Source organism: Nerophis lumbriciformis, linkage group LG04 (genome assembly GCF_033978685.3).
Source record: "Nerophis lumbriciformis linkage group LG04, RoL_Nlum_v2.1, whole genome shotgun sequence".
Lineage (NCBI taxonomy): Eukaryota > Metazoa > Chordata > Actinopteri > Syngnathiformes > Syngnathidae > Nerophis > Nerophis lumbriciformis.
Window position 1 is genome coordinate 46,417,583 of NC_084551.2, and position 20,309 is coordinate 46,437,891.

Below are 20,309 nucleotides of genomic sequence, written 5' to 3' on the forward strand. Positions count from 1 at the left end.
ATCGAACAGACTGGGCTTACTGTGTGTGGCTTTTTACGAAAGCCATTTTGTGTTGTTCATTACCACCAGCTATAGGACAGGAGTTTAACAGTATCACTTGATACAACAATGAAGCGAGCCAGTCATGTTTAGGTGGTCTTCGGCGGGGGTCATCAGGTAACGTTAATAAGGCAGATATCATGTTAACTAATTGTGGAAGTCGCCTCCTAGGTCCCACTGTCAGACACGGCACCGGAGCCAAGCGTGCAGGTTTAACAAGGTTTTTAATGATAATGTTGTCAACAAAAGTTTTCTCTCTTAGTAGAACGTGACTTTTCAGTCACGTCCGTATCCTCTCTCCCCTCCTGCTCCCGGCTGCTTACTGTTAAAGACAACAGATGATTAGATTAACACGTACCACCTGTGAAATCTAATCACCTGCCAGCTGTGTCTCGGCGTCAGCACTGCCACGCCCCCGTCTGATGGTGCTCTGTCCTCAGCACCATGGACAGAGGCGGTGACTTTTGCTCCTGCAGGCAGCGCTGGCTACATCTCCCTCCACACTAATGTTCTTCTAGATCAGGGGTGTCCAAACTACGGGCCAAGTGTGGCCCACCCAGCCTCTTCAATTTGGCCCGCGAGATCTCATGAGTTCAACACAGCATCGCACCACACTTTCAAAATGAATCTTATACCAGGCAGTCTCGTAATGCTACATATTTGCTGCCATCTTGTGGACAATGTGAGCTCATTGACCCTTGAAAGTACTTAGAAATAGTAGCGCAGCATTGACTTACAAACCCCGTTTCCATATGAGTTGGGAAATTGTGTTAGATGTAAATATAAACGGAATACAATGATTTGCAAATCCTTGTCAACCCATATTCAGTTGAATGCACTACAAAGACAACATATTTGATGTTCGAACTCATAAACTTTATTTTTTTTTGGCAAATAATTCACTTAGAATTTCATGGTTGCATCACGTGCCAAATAGTTGGGAAAGGGCATGTTCACCACTGTGTTACATGGCCTTTCCTTTTAACAATACTCAGTAAACGTATGGGAACTGAGGAAACACATTTTTTAAGCTTCTCAGGTGGAATTCTTTCCCATTCTTGCTTGATGTACAGCTTAAGTTGTTCAACAGTCCGGGGGTCTCCCTTGTGGTATTTTAGGCTTCATAATGCGCCACACATTTTCAATGGGAGACAGGTCTGGACTACAGGCAGGCCAGTCTAGTACCCGCACTCTTTTACTATGAAGCCACGTTGATGTAACACGTGGCTTGGCATTGTCTTGCTGAAATAAGCAGGGGTGTCCATGGTAACGTTGCTTGGATGGCAACATATGTTGCTCCAAAACCTGTATGTACCTTTCAGCATTGATGGTGCCTTCACAGATGTTTAAGTTACCCATGTCTTGGGCACTAATACACCCCCATACCATCACAGATGCTGGCTTTTCAACTTTGCGCCTATAACAATCCGGATGGTTCTTTTCCTCTTTGGTACAGAGGACACGACGTCCACAGTTTCCAAAAACAATTTTAAATTTGGACTCGTCAGACCACAGAACACTTTTCCACTTTGTATCAGTCCATCTTAGATGAGCTCAGGCCCAGCGAAGCCGACTGCGTTTCTGGGTGTTGTTGATAAACGGTTTTCGCCTTGCATAGGAGAGTTTTAACTTGCACTTACAGATGTAGCGACCAACTGTAGTTACTGACAGTGGGTTTCTGAAGTGTTCCTGAGCCCATGTGGTGATATCCTTTACACACTGATGTCGCTTGTTGATGCAGTACAGCCTGAGGGATTGAAGGTCACGGGCTTAGCTGCTTACGTGCAGTGATTTCTCCAGATTCTCTGAACCCTTTGATGATATTACGGACCTTAGATGGTCCGTAATATCACCACCTAGTACCAACCTCGTCATGTCCGTTGTGTCCTGAGCAAGACACTTCACCCTTGCTCCTGATGGGTGCTGGTTAGCGCCTTGCATGGCAGCTCCCGCCATCAGTGTGTGAATGTGTGTGTGAATGGGTAAATGTGGAAGTAGTGTCAAAGCGCTTTGAGTACCTTGAAGGTAGAAAAGCGCTATACAAGTACAACCCACAAGTACAACCCAAATCCCTTAATTCCTTGCAATATGTTGAGAAAGGTTTTTCTTAAACTGTTCAACAATTTGCTCACGCATTTGTTGACAAAGTGGTGACCCTCGCCCCATCCTTGTTTGTGTATGACTGAGAATTTCATGGAATCTACTTTTATACCCAATCATGGCACCCACCTGTTCCCAATTTGCCTGTTCACCTGTGGGATGTTCCAAATAAGTGTTTGATGAGCATTCCTCAACTTTATCAGTACTTATTGCAACCTTTCCCTACTTCTTTGTCACGTGTTGCTGGCATCAAATTCTAAAGTTAATGATTATTTAAAAAAAAAATTGATGTTTATCAGTTTGAACATCAAATATGTTGTCTTTGTAGCATATTCAACTGAATATGGCTTGAAAATGATTCGCAAATCATTGTATTCTGTTTATATTTACATCTAACACAATTTCCCAACTCATATGGAAACAGGGTTTGTGTATGACACAATCCAAACAACCTTCCCTAGTTATGGTGCCAATAAAAAATGGAACTATGGTCACACATGGTCACACATAACACATCTTGCTCACTGAACTTTGTGGATTTTATGGAAAACTTTCAAATACCATAAAAAAATGTAAAACTCTTATCCATTTTTGACGCATTTTGGCTGCTTGATATTTCTGTTTGGATAGGGTCAAACGTTTACATACTTTTAATATCCATCCATCCATCCATTTTCTACCGCTTGTCCCGTTCGGGGTCGCGGGGGTTCTTGAACCTATCTCAGCTGCATTCGGGCGGAAGGCGGGGTCATCGGCGGTCACTCGAACGAGTATGACGATCCTCCTGGTAGGGGTGTATCCCTTTATGGAGGATGCCTGTCCGTGACTTTGTTAAACTTGGGGAGACTGGTGCACAGACAGTCACCACACGATCCTTGACAGAATCGGGTCAGGGTCCAGTGGCATGGAGTCCAAGACGACTGGGGACCCTTTTCTGCTGCAGCCTTCTTCCGCCATCGCAGCCGTTGTGGTAGTTCTTAAATCTACCGTCTTCCGCCTGCTCCGCCGTTGAGGTCTTCACCGTATCCCTGGCTAGGGGGCAGTCAGGTACTAGGCCTTTGCCAAGGGCCACCTGGGGTAACAGTAGTAAAGGGGTTAACCTCAAGACCCCACAGAGGAGCCTCCACTGCCAGATGCACTTTAACATCATGCCCAGGACATGCACTGCAAAAAGTTAGTGTTCAAAAACAAGAAAAAAAAAATTAGAGGTATTTTACTTGAACTAAGCAACATTATCTGCCAATAAAACAAGAAAATGTGATTTTCCAAAACAAGTAAAATTAGCTAACCTCAATGAAACAAAAAATACCTTAAAATAAGTATAATCTCACTAATAAGTGTAATTTTCTTGGTAGAAAAAAAAAGAGGCCTTTTTTCTCAATATGTTGAAAAATATATATGCTAGTGCCATTATCTTGACATAAAGATATGCGCCCGGTATTACATTTCTGGAAACCAGCAAACTTATACTAAAAACTAGTTTATTTTTTTAATGGAAAGGCCACAAGGCAACCGCTTGTTACTCTCGGAGTCTCCTAGCCGCTCAGGCAAATCATATGGTCTAAAAATGCATTTTTCCATCGATAACATGACATCATCGCGCAAAGTGCATGCTCTTTCAGTCAGTTAGTGCGCATATACACAGCCCGGCCCCTGGCCAAATTGTTTTTAATTGTAATTTTGAGGAATTTATCTGAATGTGCATGAACTATTTCTGTTCAAAATTGTTTGAAATGTTAAATGTTTAAATATTAACTGTCAGTTTACTGTACTGTGCCAACTGTACTACTATATGAGTACGTGTTTTCTATTGTTTAATTGAAAATAAAACAGCAAAGTCCATTTGGCTGTCATCTGTTTGTGTCACAATTGTGTCAAAGTCATGATTTTTTATTCATGCTTGAAATAAGAAATTATTACTTTAAAAAAAGTAGTTTTATACTTGTGAGTGTTGATGACACAGCTTTGCAACAGTTGATATTCTAGTTCCAAGCATGTTTTACTCAATATAGGTCATCAAATCTCAGCAACAAGCTGTAATAATCTACTGAGATCATTTAGGACCAAAAATAAGTAAAACACTCTAATATAAAATCTGCTTAGTGAGAAGAATTATCTTATTAGACAGAAAATAAGCAAATATCACCCTTATTTGAGATATTTAATCTTACTTAGATATCAATTTTTGCAGTGTGGAAGGCGGGGTACACCCTGGACAAGTCGCCACCTCATCACAAGGCCAACACAGATAGACAGACAACATTCACACTCACATTCACACACTAGGGCTAATTTAGTGTTGCCAATCAACTTGTTTGTGAGGCACATGCATTAACCCGTGGGCCACCGTGCAGGCCTATTTATATATCCATCATATTAATACAATACATACATATATTTGACCCCCGGCCACATTTTGTTTAGCCCAGGGGTCGGCAACCTTTACCACTCAAAGAGCCATTTTGACCCGTTTCCACAAATTAAAGAAAACAATGGGAGCCACAAAACTCTTTTGAAATTTAAAATGAAATAACACTACATACAAAGTTTTTTTTTGCTTTGTGCTATGTATAAACCAGGGGTCTCAGACACGCGGCCCGCACCTTAATATGGAAATGTAATGTTAGTGCGGCCCGCTAGTTTTATATGAAGGGCACTTGACAGCGTCACACTTGCCAACCCTCCCGATTTTTCCGGTAGACTCCCGAATTTCAGGGAAACTATTCTCTTGAATGTATGCTGATTTTCACCCAAACAACAATAATAAGGGCGTGTCGTGATGTCACTACCTTTAGCGCCCTCTACAGCTTGAACAAACAGCTTGCCAGCCCAGTTACATGTTATATGAGGCTTCTGCAGACACACATAAGTGAATGCAAGCATACTTGGTTAACAGCCATACAGATCACACTGAGGGTGGCGATATAAACAACTTTAACACTCTTACTAATATGCGCCACACTGTGGGCCCACACCAAACAAGAATGACAAACACATTTCGGGAGAACATCCGCACCGTAACACAACAGAACAAATACCCAGAATCCCATGCATCCCTAACTCTTCCGGGCTACTTTATACACCCCCGCTACCACCAAAGCCCACCACCCCAACCCTGCCCCCCCACACATCAACAACACCCCCCCCCCCACCCCCCGTGCGTAGATTGAGGTGGGCGGGGTTTGGTGGTAGCAGGGTGTGTAATGTAGCCCGGAAGAGTTAGGGATGCATGGGATTCTGGGTATTTGTTCTGTTGTGTTTATGTTGTGTTACGGTGTGGATGTTCTCCCGAAATGTGTTTGTCATTCTTGTTTGGTGTGGGTTCACAGTGTGGCGCATATTAGTAAGAGTGTTATAGTTGTTTATACGGCCACCGTCAGTGTGATCTGTATGGCTGTTGAACAAGTATGCCTTACTGTCACTTAGTGTGTGAGCAGACGCCGCATACAAAATGTGACTGGGCCGGCACGCTGTTTCTTAGGTGAAAAAGCGGACGCGACGACAGGTTGTAGAGGACGCAAAATGCAGTGCCATCGCGGCACGCCCTCAATTTTGTTTGAATGTTTGCCCTGGGAGAGGCAGTGAAATCCGGAAGTCTCCCGGAAAAATCGGGAGGGTTGGCAAGAATGCAGCTGAGCCGCATCAGAGTGGTCAAAGAGCCGCATGCGGCTCCGTAGCCGCGGGTTGCCGACCCCTGGTTTAGCCTAATGCGGCCACTAAGTCAAAAAGTTGATGGTGCTTCTTTCTGAACGAAACACTTTACTCTGTCTAATTATTCTTCATCTAAACGACTAGCCGACACTGTAGGATTGAAGCGGAAGCAACATGTCACGTTCCCATTTTCCCCGGCAGGTTACATCGAGGAGGCGTGCATCATCGCCTGTCCCTCCGACTGTAAACTCAGCGAGTGGTCCAACTGGTCCCGCTGCAGCAAGTCCTGCGGCAGCGGCGTCAAAGTGCGCTCCAAGTGGCTCCGAGAGAAACCTTACAACGGGGGGCGGCCTTGTCCCAAGCTAGACCACGTCAACCAGGTACGGAAGCCAGCCATTTCATTAGGTACACCTGCAAAGTCAAATGAGATGAAATTCCTCTACTGACTGCTTTTCTACATGTTTTGTTTCTTAACTCCTTTTCTAAGTTAGATGAATGTTATACCTAACAAACCTGTCTGAATATAAGAAACCAAACTGTGGAAGTCGCTTCCTAGCAGCTCCACTGTAGACACGGCACAAGAACCACGCGTGCAGGTTTAACAAAGTTTTAATGTTTTTAACAACATTTTTCAAAGTCTTTTTCGGCATGTCGTGACGTTGCCGTCACTCCCAATTCTCTCTCTCCCTTTGCTCCCGACCGCTTACTGTTAAAGACAACGGATGATTAGATTAACACGTACCACCTGTGAAATCTAATCACCTGCCAGCTGTGTCTCGCCGTCAGCACATGAGTGCCGGCTGGCGCTCGTCCTCAGCACCATGGACAGCGGCGGTGACTGCACTTGCCCCCACACAAACATTTAATTAGAAGGAGTAAAATTAACCTGTTGGATCTGTACCATTCCTGTTTTACGCTTTATTACACAATAATCAATAATGTCATTACTCCCATCTTGGAGTGAAGTGTTCATGTGATGGTTTATCTGCTTATTTTCCAATTTCAAGCTGTGTAAAATTGAGCGCTTACTGGATGGAAATGGATCTGCCAATGTGTATTAGTGTAATGAGTGAGGGTGTGGCCTAAAGACATCGGCATCCTACTTTGTCAATGTTGTCAACAATTATTACGCAATGTGAAATGGTATTTCAAGTTGTTGCATAAAAATTGTGCACAAGAGGGCTGCCAGTGACTAAATGGAATCTGATTGTTAGGTTTTGTCTATAGTCGACGATCAGTCAAATCAATTTTTAAACGGGATCTGCACTTTGTTTTGCCTATCATTCACAATCATTATGAAAGACATGACGATGGATGTTTTTTTTTGCATTTTAAATATTAAATAAATGCGATGAAAAATCTGCTTACAATGGAGCTTATGGTAGCTGCGCAATTCCGCCTACAAAGCCCTTAAAATCACACCACAACCCCTCCATTGAGGTTTTATATACATATAGTAACAAGCACATTTATGATAATATTTTATATTTACGTATTTTGATAATTTTAAGTAGGGATGTCCGATAATGGCTTTTTGCTGATATTCCGATATTGTCCAACTCTTTAATTACAGATACCGATATCAACCGATACCGATATCACCCGATACCGATATATACAGTCATGGAATTAACACATTATTATGCCTAATTTGGACAACCAGGTATGGTGAAGATAAGGTCCTTTAAAAAAAAAAAATTAATAAGATAAATAAATAAAAACATTTTCTTGAATAAAAAATAAAGTAAAACAATATAAAACAGATACATAGAAACTAGTAATGAATGAAAATGAGTAAAATTAACTGTTAAAGGTTAGTACTATTAGTGGACCAGCAGCACGCACAATCATGTGTGCTTACGGACTGTATCCCTTGCAGACTGTATTGATATATATTGATATATAATGTAGGAACCAGAATATTAATAACATAAAGAAACAACCCTTTTGTGTGAATGAGTGTAAATGAGGGAGGGAGGTTTTTGGGTTGGTGCACTAATTGTAAGTGAATCTTGTGTTTTTTATGTTGATTTAATTAAAAAAATAAAAACGATAATAAAAAAAACGATACCGATAATTTCCGATATTACATTTTAAAGCATTTATCGACCGATAATATCGGACATCTCTAATTTTAAGCATACGCGGCACATTAATTTCAAAAACGCATCACAGCGTGTGCTTTTTTTTTTTTCTTCATTACTGATTATTACTCACTGCAGACTTCATGAGAACCAACAAACATAATAGAACATCACTTACTGTACAAGGTAGGGTTGTCCCGGTACCAAAATGGATTTCGATGCTTTTCGATACTTTTCTAAATAAAGGGGACCACAAAAAAGGGGCATTATTGTCTTTATTTTAACAAAAAATATTTCGGTACATTAAACATATGTTTCTTATTGCAATTGTGTCCTTAAATAAAATAGTGAACATACATTTATTAGTAAGGAAGCAAACAAAGTCTCCTAATTTAGCTGCTGACATATGCAGTAACATATTGTGTCATTTTCCATTCTATTATTTTGTCAAAATTATGAGGAAAAAGCTGTAAAAATTGATTATTAATCTACTTGTTCATTTACTGTTAATATCTGGTTATTTTCTGTTTCCTATCTACACTTCTGTTAAAATGTAATAATCACTTATTCTCAGAGGTGGGTAGTAACGCGCTACATTTACTCCGTTACATCTACTTGAGTAACTTTTGGGATAAATTGTACTTCTAAGAGTAGTTTTAATGCAACTTACTTTTACTTTTACTTGAGTATATTTATAGAGAAGAAACGCTACTTTTACTCCGCTACTTTTATCTACATTCAGCTCGCTACTCGCTACTAATTTTTATCGATCTGTTAATGCACGCTTTGTTTGTTTTGGTCTGTCAGACAGACCTTCAAAGTGCCTGCGTTACTGGTGACGTTTCACTCCGTTCCACCAATAAAATGCAGTCACTAGTGACGTTTGACTCCGTTCCACCAATCCGATGCAGTCACTGGTGACGTTGGACCAATCAAACAGAGCCAGGCGGTCACATGACCTGACTTAAACAAGTTGAAAAACTTATTGGGGTGTTACCATTTAGTGGTCAATTGTACGGAATATGTACTGTACTGTGCAATCTACTAATACAAGTTTCAATCAATCAATCAAAAGTGTGAAGGAAAAAAGACACTTTTTTATTTCAAACGTACATCCCGTCACAAGCCTAAAGACTGACTGCACAGTTCCTGTCTTCACAATAAAAGTGCCGCTCCATCGCGCCTGCGCTTTCAAAATAAGAGTCTCCGAAAGCCAGCGCAAACAAGCTAGCAAGCTACGGAATTTGCCGCCAATGTATTTCTTGTAAAGTGTGTGAAAACGAATATGGAAGCTGGACAAATAAGATACCAAAAACCAACCACTTTCATGTGGTATTAGACAGAAAGGAGGAACTTTTTTTCTCCTGCATTTGAAAACGTGGACGTTAAGCACTGCTGTCTGATTACAATCAATGCAAGTCATCAGAATCAGGTAATACACCAACTTATATTCTTGTCAACATGAAAGAAAGGAATCTATATGTGTTAAACATGCATGTATATTCATTAAAACACCTTTAACATGTAAACAAAAACGGCAAAATAAATAAATATAAATGATATACTGTATATATCAATGTATGTGTATATATGTATATATATATATATATATATATATATATATATATATATATATATATATATGATATGTGTGTGTATGTTACTCATCAGTTACTCAGTACTTGAGTAGTTTTTTCACAACATACTTTTTACTTTTACTCAAGTAAATATTTGGGTGACTACTCATTACTTTTACTTGAGTAATAAATCTCTAAAGTAACAGTACTCTTACTTGAGTACAATTTCTGGCTACTCTACCCACCTCTGCTTATTCTTCTGTTGTTTGATACTTTACATTAGTTTTGGATGATACCACAAATGTAGGTATCATTTCGATACAGGATCATACAACTGTCATAATTTAAGTCCTTGTGTGTCTAGGGACGTATTTCTTGAGTTTAAAAGCATAATATACATTTAACAAAAAACTAAAAAAGATTTTGCGATTCAGTGTTATAACTTCACCTTTATCGTTAGTTTTTAACCCACAATGCGTCCATTCTCCCTTTTCTGTCTACACACTGTGTCTGATTGTAAGTACTCCGTGATTGTGCGCTGCCGAACATGCTCCTCTGCTCGTATAACCAGAAATGTCAAGACGTGACGACGACGCGCCGTAATGTCCGTTAAAAAGGGGGGTGGCGAAACCGGTACTTTTTTTAGAGGCGGTATAGTATATATATATATATATATATATATATATATATATATATATATATATATACATATATATATATATATAGTATTGCGGTACTATACTAGTACCGGTATACCGTACAACCGTAGTACAAGGTCTGCTGTCATTAGGATGCCGACTGCTTGGATGTTCATATATTTCCACTTCGATAAAGAATGACTCACAATCCTTACGAAGAAACGGGGTGGGAGTCGGGGGGACCAGGCGCCTTTTTGTGTCGTTCTAGCCATTTTCGGGTCCTAAATGGCTGTCAAAGTGTACCAACCTGTGGGAATACCTACTCAGACTTCTTCTCTCCAGGTGAGATACATGATCAATGATTTAGAATAAACTTACAGGGAGCAAGGAAGCGAGGAAAGAACAGACTACTTGAAAATGTAACACGGTACTGATCACGTCGCCACTTTAGATAGTTTGTCTGTGTTAGACTAGACTTTAGACTAGACGTAGACTTCCTTTTTATTGTCATTCAAATTTGAACTTTACAGCACAGATAAGAACGAAATTTCGTTACTTAGGCTCATGGTAGTGCAGGATAAAAAAGCAATAAGGTGCATGTATAAATAAATATATATAAATAATATATAAATATATATATAAAATAAATAAATATATATAAATAAATAAATAAATTACTGTACAGATAAATGTATTGCACTTTTTCACATGCGTCCACGTTTATGGATGTATGTTATATTGTCTTTTTTATTCCAGCGAGTTAATCCATTTTGGGGGGAGTTGAGGGGATAATTTAATTATGATGCGTTCAAGAGTCTTACGGCCTGAGGGAAGAAGCTGTTACAGAACCTGGAGGTTCTGCTTCGGAGGCTGCGGAACCTCTTTCTAGAGTCCAGCAGTGAAAACAGTTCTTGGTGGGGGTGGGAGGAGTCTTTGCAGATTTTCTGAGCCCTGGTCAGGCAGCGGCTTTTTGCGATCTCCTAGATAGGAGGAAGAGGAGTCCTGATGATCTTTTCTGCCGTCCTCACCACTCTCTGGAGAGGTATTTATAAAATAACTGTTTCATACTTCCTCTGAACGAGCCGTTTGGAATGTTTGCCCATTTAGTGACGTTTTTCCAATTTGTGACGTCAGCGGATATCTCCATATGTGGTCGAAATTTACCCGAAGAGTGTTGCGCGAGTCCGCTATTGTAGTCCGAAATTTTTCTCGATCCTCTTGTTGTGGGGCAGACTGTCTCGTACGTGCACATGCATCTTCCGCCGTTGCCATTTCGAAGATGCTCAGAAAGCAACTTGAAGACAGCCTTTAAAACATAATCAATGCAAAATTTTGACCAAAGAACCACCAGTAAATATTATGTAGACCACAGGGAAGTGTTTAAAATGTAGAAAAAAAAATCACTATCTGACTCTTTAGATGAGCACTATTATATTATTCGATAAGAACATTACTGTCATATTGAATAAAAAACTTTTTTTGTCTTTACATTAATATACTGTAGGCATTATTAGACATATTGTATGTTTGTTTTAGGAGTTATGCTTGAATGTATTTATTTTTATTGCTTTTTTCGCATAATCTCAGGATTCTAAGAACCTTACTGTCATATTGAGTAAAAAGTTTCTTTTTGCAAACCTTACAAAAGCATATGTTTCTAGTAAAAATCACAAAGATACAATAATATAGGTATTATTAGACATATTGTATGTTTGGTTTAGGAGTTATGCTTGCATAATTTATGTATCGCTTTTTTCGCATTATCTCAGGTTTCTAAGAACCTTCCTGTCATATTGAGTAAAAAACGATTTTTCTTTCTGCAAATCTTACAAAAGTATATGTTACTTGTAAAACTCAGAAAGATACATTGATATAGGCAATATTAGAAAAATTGTATGTTTGTTTTAGGAGTTATGCTTGCATAATTTTGTATTGCTTTTTTCGCATTATCTCAGGATTCTAAGAACCTTACTGTCAAATTGACTAAAAAAACATATTTTTGTTTTTGCAAACATTACAAAAGCATATGTTTCTAGTAAAACTCACAAATATACAATAATATAGGTATTATTAAACACATTGTATGTTTGGTTTGGGAGTTATGTTTGCATAGTTTATGTACAGTAATGCCTTCTTCGCATTATCTCGGGATTCTAAGAACCTTACTGTCATATTGAGTAAAAAACAATTTTTCTTTTTGCAAATCTTACAAAAGTGTATGTTACTTGTAAAACTCACAAAGATACTTTAAAATAGGCAATATTAGACATATTGTATGTTTGTTTTAGGAGTTATGGTTGAATTATTTTTTTATTGCTTTTTTCGCATTATGTAGGGATTCTAAGAACATTACTGTCATATTGAATAAAAAACTAATGTTTGTCTTTGCAAACCTTACAAAATCACATGTTGCTAGGAAAACTCACAAAGATACATTGATATAGGCAATATTAGAAAAATGGTATGTTTGTTTTAGGAGTTATGCTTGCATAATTTTGTATTGCTTTTTTCGCATTATCTCAGGATTCTAAGAACCTTACTGTCATATTGAGTAAAAAACGAAATTTTCTTTTTGCAAACCTTACAAAAGCATATGTTTCTAGTAAAACTCACAAAGATACAATAATATAAGTATTATTAGACACATTGTATGTTTGGTTTAGGAGTTATGCTAGAATAGTTTATGTATTGCTTTTTTCGCATTATCTCGGGATTCTAAGAACCTTAGTGTCATATTGAGTAAAAAACGATTTGTTCTTTTTGCAAATCTTACAAATGTATATGTTACTTTTAAAACTCACAAAAATACGTTAATATAGGCAATATTAGACATATTGTATGTTTGTTTTAGGAGTTATGGTTGAATTATTTTTTTATTGCTTTTTTCACATTATCTCAGGATTCTAAGAACATTACTGTCATATTGAATAAAAAACTAATTTTTGTCTTTGCAAACCTTACAAAATCACATGTTGCTAGGAAAACTCACAAAGATACATTGATATAGGCAAAATTAGAAAAATTTTATGTTTTTTTAGGAGTTATGCTTGCATCATTTTGTATTGCTTTTTTCGCATGCTCTCAGGATTCTAAGAAACTTACTGTCATATTGAGTAAAAAACGAAATTTTCTTTTTGCAAACCTTACAAAAGCATATGTTTCTAGTAAAACTCACAACGATACAATAAAATAGGTATTATTAGACACATTGTATGTTTGGTTTAGGAGTTATTCTTGCATAAATTATGTATTGTTTTTTTCGCATTATCTCGGGATTCTAAGAACTTTACTGTTATATTGAGTAAAAAAACATTTGTTCTTTTTGCAAGTCTTACAAAAGTATGTGTTACTTGTAAAACTCACAAAGATACATTAATATAGGCAATATTAGACAAATTGTATGTTTGTTTTAGGAGTTATGCTTGCATAATTTTGTATTGCTTTTTTCACATTATCTCAGGATTCTAAGAACCTTACTGTCATATTGAGTAAAAAAATCAATTGTGTTTTTTACAAACCTTACAAAAGCATATGTTTCTAGTAAAACTCACAACGATACAATAATATAGGTATTATTAGACACATTGTATGTTTGGTTTAGGAGTTATTCTTGCATAAATTATGTATTGTTTTTTTCGCATTATCTCGGGATTCTAAGAACCTTACTGTTATATTGAGTAAAAAAACATTTGTTCTTTTTGCAAGTCTTACAAAAGTATATGTTGTAAAACTCACAAAGATACATTAATATAGGCAATATTAGACAAATTGTATGTTTGTTTTAGGAGTTATGCTTGCATAATTTTGTATTGCTTTTTTCACATTATCTCAGGATTCTAAGAACCTTACTGTCATATTGAATAAAAAACTAATTTTTGTCTTTGCAAACCTTACAAAATCACATGTTGCTAGGAAAACTCACAAAGATACATTAATATAGACAATATTAGAAAAATTGTATGTTTGTTTTAGGAGTTATGCTTGCATAATTTTGTATTGCTTTTTTCACATTATCTCAGGATTCTAAGAACCTTACTGTCATATTGTTTAAAAAATGAAATGTTCTTTTTGCAAACCTTACAAAAGCATACGTTTCTAGTAAAACTCACAACGATACAATAATATAAGTATTATTAGGCACATTGTATGTTTGGTTTAGGAGTTATGTTTGCATAGTTTATGTACAGTAATGCCTTTTTCGCATTATCTCGGGATTCTAAGAACATTACTGTCATATTGAGTAAAAAACTATTTTTCTTTTTGCAAATCTTACAAAAGTATATGTTACTTGTAAAACTCACAAAGATACATTAATATAGGCAATATTAGACATATTGTATGTTTGTTTTAGGAGTTATGGTTGAATATTTTTTTTATTGCTTTTTTCGCATTATCTAAGGATTCTAAGAACATTACTGTCATATTGAATAAAAAAAAAAAATTCTTTGCAAACCTTACAAAATCACATGTTGCTAGGAAAACTCACAAAGATACATTGATATAGGTAATATTAGACAAATTGTATGTTTGTTTTAGGAGTTATACTTGCATAATTTATGTATTGATTTTTTCGCATTATCTCGGGATTCTAAGAACCTTACTGTCATATTGAGTAAAAAACGATTTGTTCTTTTTGCAAATCTTACAAAAGTATGTTACTTGTAAAACTCACAGAGATACATTAATATAGGCAATATTATACATATTGTATGTTTGTTTTAGGAGTTATGGTTGAATAATTTGTTTTATTGCTTTTTTCGCATTATCTCAGGATTCTAAGAACATTACTGTCATATTGAATAAAAAACTATTTTTTGTCTTTGCAAACCTTACAAAATCACATGTTGCTAGGAAAACTCACAAAGATACATTGATATAGGCAGTATTAGAAAAATTGTATGTTTGTTTTAGGATTTATGCTTGCATAATTTTGTATTGCTTTTTTTGCATTATCTCAGGATTCTAAGAACCTTACTGTCATATTGAGTAAAAAACGGAATTTTCTTTTTGCAAACCTTACAAAAGCATATGTTTCTAGTAAAACTCACAAAGATACAATAATATAGGTATTATTAGACACATTGTATGTTTGGTTTGGGAGTTATGTTTGCATAGTTTATGTACAGTAATGCCTTTTTTGCATTATCTCGGGATTCTAAGAACATTACTGTCATATTGAGTAAAAAACAATTTTTCTTTTTGCAAATCTTACAAAAGTATGTTACTTGTAAAACTCACAAATATACATTAATATAGGCAATATTAGACATATTGTATGTTTGTTTTAGGTGTTATGCTTGAATTTTTTTTATTGCTTTTTTCGCATTATCTCAGTATTCTAAGAACATTACTGTCACATTGAGTAAAAAACGAAATGTTCCTTTTTCAAACCTTACAAAAGTATATGTTACTTTTAAAACTCACAAAGTCACAATAATATAGGCAATATTAGACAAATTGTATGTTTGTTTTAGGAGTTATGGTTGAATAATTTTTTATTGTTTTTTTTCGCATTATCTCAGGATTCTAAGAACATTACTGTCATATTGAATAAAAAAACATATTTTTGTCTTTGCAAACATTACAAAATTACATAATTCTAGGAAAACTCACAAAGATACATTAATATAGGCCAGGGGTCGGCAACCTTTACCAGTCAAAGAGCCATTTTGACCAGTTTCACAAATTAAGGAAAACAATAGGAGCCACAAAAATCTTTTGAAATTCAAAATGAAATGCAGGGGTGTATAATGTAGCCCGGAAGAGTCAGTGCTGCATGGGATTCTGGGTATTTGTTCTGTTGTGTTTATGTTGTGTTAAGGTGCAGATGTTCTCCCGAAATGTGTTTGTCATTCTTGTTTGGTTTTGGTTCAAAGTGTGGCGCATTATTAGTAAGAGTGTTAAAGTTGTTTTATATGGCCACCGTCAGTGTAACCTGTGTGGCTGTTGACCAAGTATGCCTTGCTGTCACTTATGTGTGCAAGCAGAAAATGCATACAACAAAGGGCTGGGCTGGCACGCTGTTTATACAAATTGTAGAGGGCGCTAAATGCTGTACCATCATGGCACGCCCTTATTATTATTGTAAGTGTGAAAATCGGAAAATATTAATCCTAATTCCTGCGAGAGGCACTGAAATCTGGAAGTCTCCCGGGAAAATCGGGGGGGTTCGGCAAGTATGCAGCTGAGCCACATCAGAGTGATCAAAGAGCCACATGCGGCTCTGGAGCCGCGGGTTGCCGACCCCTGAGGTAGGCAATCTTAGACAAATTGTATGTTTGTTTTAGGAGTTACTACGCTTGCATAACTTTGTATTGCTTTTTTCGCATTATCTCAGGATTCTAAGAACATTACTGACATATTGAATACAAATCTATTTTGTTGTCTTTGCAAACCTTACAAAATCACATGTTTCTAGGAAAACTCACAAAGATACGTTAATATAGGCAATCTTAGACAAATTGTATGTTTGTTTTAGGAGTTATGCTTGCATAATTTTGTATTGCTTTTTTCACATTATCTCGGGATTCTAAAAACATTACTGTCATATTGAATAAAAAACAATTTTTTGTCTTTGCAAACCTTACAAAAGCACATGTTTCTAGGAAAACTCACAAAGATACATGAATATAGGCAATATTAGACATATTGTATGTTTGTTTTAGGAGTTATACTTGAATAATGTCTTTGTTATAATGTGTCATTTGTCCTGGATGATATTAACTTTCGCTTATTGGGAAGTGCATCTTTATTACAAATGTGATACAAATGGTGCATGTCCAATGCTGCAGAGAGAGAGAGAGAGATAGGGGTGTTCATTACTAATGAACTATCAGTTCTCTCTCATTATTGCAGCACTCCTCCACTATCCAACTGAGCAGCAACAGTAATGTTCTCGCAGTCGCTTTCTGTGCTAAAAATGTCCATCCTCTAACATATTCATGCCCTGGGTTGCGCTAGTCCGTTGCTTGAGTTCTCCAGGATTTTTAGGGACCGAATGTCCCTTTGGGACAGAGGACCCTATTGTATTTTGTGCGTTTTATTCTTTATTATTATTATTCTTCCGCCGCCTCTTTGAGCTGTAATTTGACCCCTTTAACATGCTTCAAATATTCCCATATTTGACACACACATCAGGACTGGCAATAATTGCCATCTAATAAAAAACTAAACCCCAAAACTCAAAATTGCGCTCTAGCGCCCCCTAGGAAAAAACACAGACAAAACTGCTTGTAACTTCCGGTAAGAATGTCGTAGAGACATGAAACAAAAACCTCTATGTAGGTCTGACTTAGACCTAGATTTCATACATTGACATCCTTCAGATTCAAAAATCAACAGAAAGTAGGCAATTCCCCCTTCAAAACAAAAGTGTACTAAAAACAGTCACTTTTGCCTCTTTGAGCTGTAATTCGACCCCCTTAACATGCTTCAAAACTCACCAAACTGGACACACACATCAGGACTGGCAAAAATTGCGCTCTAATAAAAAACCCAACCCCAAAACTCAAAATTGCGCTCTAGCGCCCCCTAGAAAGAAAACACACACAACTGCTCCAAGGAAGAAAACTCAGACAAAACTGCCTGTAACTTCCAGTATGAATGTTGTAGAGACATGAAACAAAAACCTCTATGTAGGTCGCACTTAGACCTACATTTCATACACTGACAACCCCGAGCAAAAATTAACAGGAAGTTTGCAATTCCCCCTTCAAAACAAAAGTTTTGTAAAAACCGGTCACCTTTTTTCAAACATTATCTCCTCTTAGCGCGTTTGTCGTGTTGGCTTCAAACTAGCACAGGAGAGAGATTGAACCCTTCTGATTAAAAGTTGACCAAAGAGTTTTAATTACTGCTCCGGTTTGGATTTTATGTGCCGTCAAAGTCGGTCCCGTCCATCGCTGCTTGTAGCTTTAATTTCAATTGAAATGTGTGTGTGTGTGTGTGTGTGTGTGTGTGTGTGTGTGTGTGTGTGTGTGTGTGTGTGTGTGTGTGTGTGTGTGTGTGTGTGTGTGTGTGTGTGTGTGTGTGGGTGGGTGGGTGGGTGGGTGGGTGGGTGGGTGGGTGGGTGTGGGTGTGGGTGTGTGGTGCACACAGGTGTTCCACTAGAGACTTTTCTGATGATGGCCTGTAGTTGCATTAATCATGCTGCTTGCACTGTATGAAAATGTTTGCCATGTGCTTATAAATCCTTTTGTCCCCTTTTAATTCCGCCTTCCTTTGTCGTTGGCCGGATGACGCCCGCCCCCCCTGACCCGTCCACTCGCCCGCGGCTGCTGCAGGCTCAGGTAAGAGCTACGCTTCTTTTGTCACCGATGTCAGCTGTGCAAAGTTTCCTGGCTACCTACGGCAACAAGGCTCTCGATTAATTGCTGACTACTTAACGTCAGCCAAATCAATTTTGCTGTCAGAACATTTGTTTTTAAGTGTCTTGTGTATATGTTGAGTTGTATTTAGGTTGCTGTGTCCTGTGTGATGGACCCCAGGAAGACTAGTTGTTGCTTTTTAGCAGCCAATGGGGCTCTATTTACAAACCCCGTTTCCATATGAGTTGTGAAATTGTGTTAGATGTAAATATAAACGGAATACAATGATTTGCAAATCCTTTTCAACCCATATTCAATTGAATACACTACAAAGACAAGATATTTGATGTTCAAACTCATAAATGTTTTTGCAAATAATAATTAATTTAGAATTTCATGGCTGCAACACGTGCCAAAGTAGTTGGGAAAGGGCATGTTCACCACTGTGTTACATGGCCTTTCCTTTTAACAACACTCAGTAAACGTTTGGGAACTGAGGAGACACATTTTTTAAGCTTCTCAGGTGGAATTCTTTCCCATTCTTGCTTGATGTACAGCTTAAGTTGTTCAACAGTCCCCATACCATCACAGATGCTGGCTTTTCAACTTTGCGCCTATAACAATCCGGATGGTTCTTTTCCTCTTTGGTCCGTAGGACACGACGTCCACAGTTTCCAAAAACAATTTGAAATGTGGACTCGTCAGACCACAGAACACTTTTCCACTTTGTCCATCTTAGATGAGCTCAGGCCCAGCGAAGCCGACGGCGTTTCTGGGTGTTGTTGATAAACGGTTTTCGCCTTGCATTGGAGAGTTTTAGCTTGCACTTACAGATGTAGCGACCAACTGTAGTTACTGACAGTGGGTTTCTGAAGTGTTCCTGAGCCCATGTGGTGATATCCTTTACACACTGATGTCGCTTGTTGATGCAATACAGCCTGCGGGATCAACTGTTACGGGCTTAGCTGCTTACGTGCAGTGATTTCTCCAGATTCTCTGAACCCTTTGATGATATTACGGACCGTAGATGGTGAAATTGAAATCCCTAAATTCCTTGCAATAGCTGGTTGAGAAAGGTTTTTCTTAAACTGTTCAACAATTTGCTCAAGCATTTGTTGACAAAGTGGTGACCCTCTCCCCATCCTTGTTTGTGAATGACTGAGCATTTCATGGAATCTACTTTTATACCCAATCATGGCACCCACCTGTTCCCAATTTGCCTGTTCACCCGTGGGATGTTCCAAATAAGTGTTTGATGAGCATTCCTCAACTTTATCAGTATTTATTGCCACCTTTCCCAACTTCTTTGTCACGTGTTGCTGGCATCAAGTTATAAAGTTAATGATTATTTGCAAAAAAACAAATGTTTATCAGTTTGAACATCAAATATGTTGTTTTTGTAGCATATTCAACTGCATATGGGTTGAAAATGATTTGCAAATCATTGTATTCCGTTTATATTTACATCTAACACAATTTCCCAACTCATATGGAAACGGGGTTTGTAAAAAACAAAAAACAAATGTGGAGTTGCTTTTGCTTCTCTTACACTATTAAACTACACATATTAGCTCCTTCATTAGTCACACCTGACTATTTCATCTGCAATTAGAGCTGTGTTTTTAATTTTTGTTAAAACAATGGAACCTATTAGGTCAAGCACAATCCCATCTCGCACGGTGGTTTGATTTATTTTAATTGTTTTTACCATGAAGTAATGTAACTAGAAAGAATCGTTTTAACATTATCACAAGTGTAAAAAGAAGTGAAACAGTGTTAAATGTTGAATTGTTTTTAAGTCACATATAAATATTATGTATCACACAAATGTAAAACTAAATAAAGCAGTCTTAAAAGTGTAAAATGTTTACTTTTATTTTAAGTCACATTTAAACATTAAATATCACTCAAGTA

The 20,309-nt window shown here is 37.4% G+C and overlaps 1 protein-coding gene across 1 annotated transcript in view; it reads left to right on the forward strand.

Annotated features, from left to right (window-relative positions):
• Positions 1–20,309, forward strand: part of thsd7ab (thrombospondin, type I, domain containing 7Ab) — a 671,822-nt gene that overhangs the window by 513,719 nt on the left and 137,794 nt on the right. The window contains exons 15-16 of the mRNA XM_061956418.2: positions 5,992–6,170; positions 18,372–18,377. Coding sequence (XP_061812402.2) covers positions 5,992–6,170; positions 18,372–18,377 — 185 coding nt within the window. The remainder of the gene's footprint in view (positions 1–5,991; positions 6,171–18,371; positions 18,378–20,309) is intronic.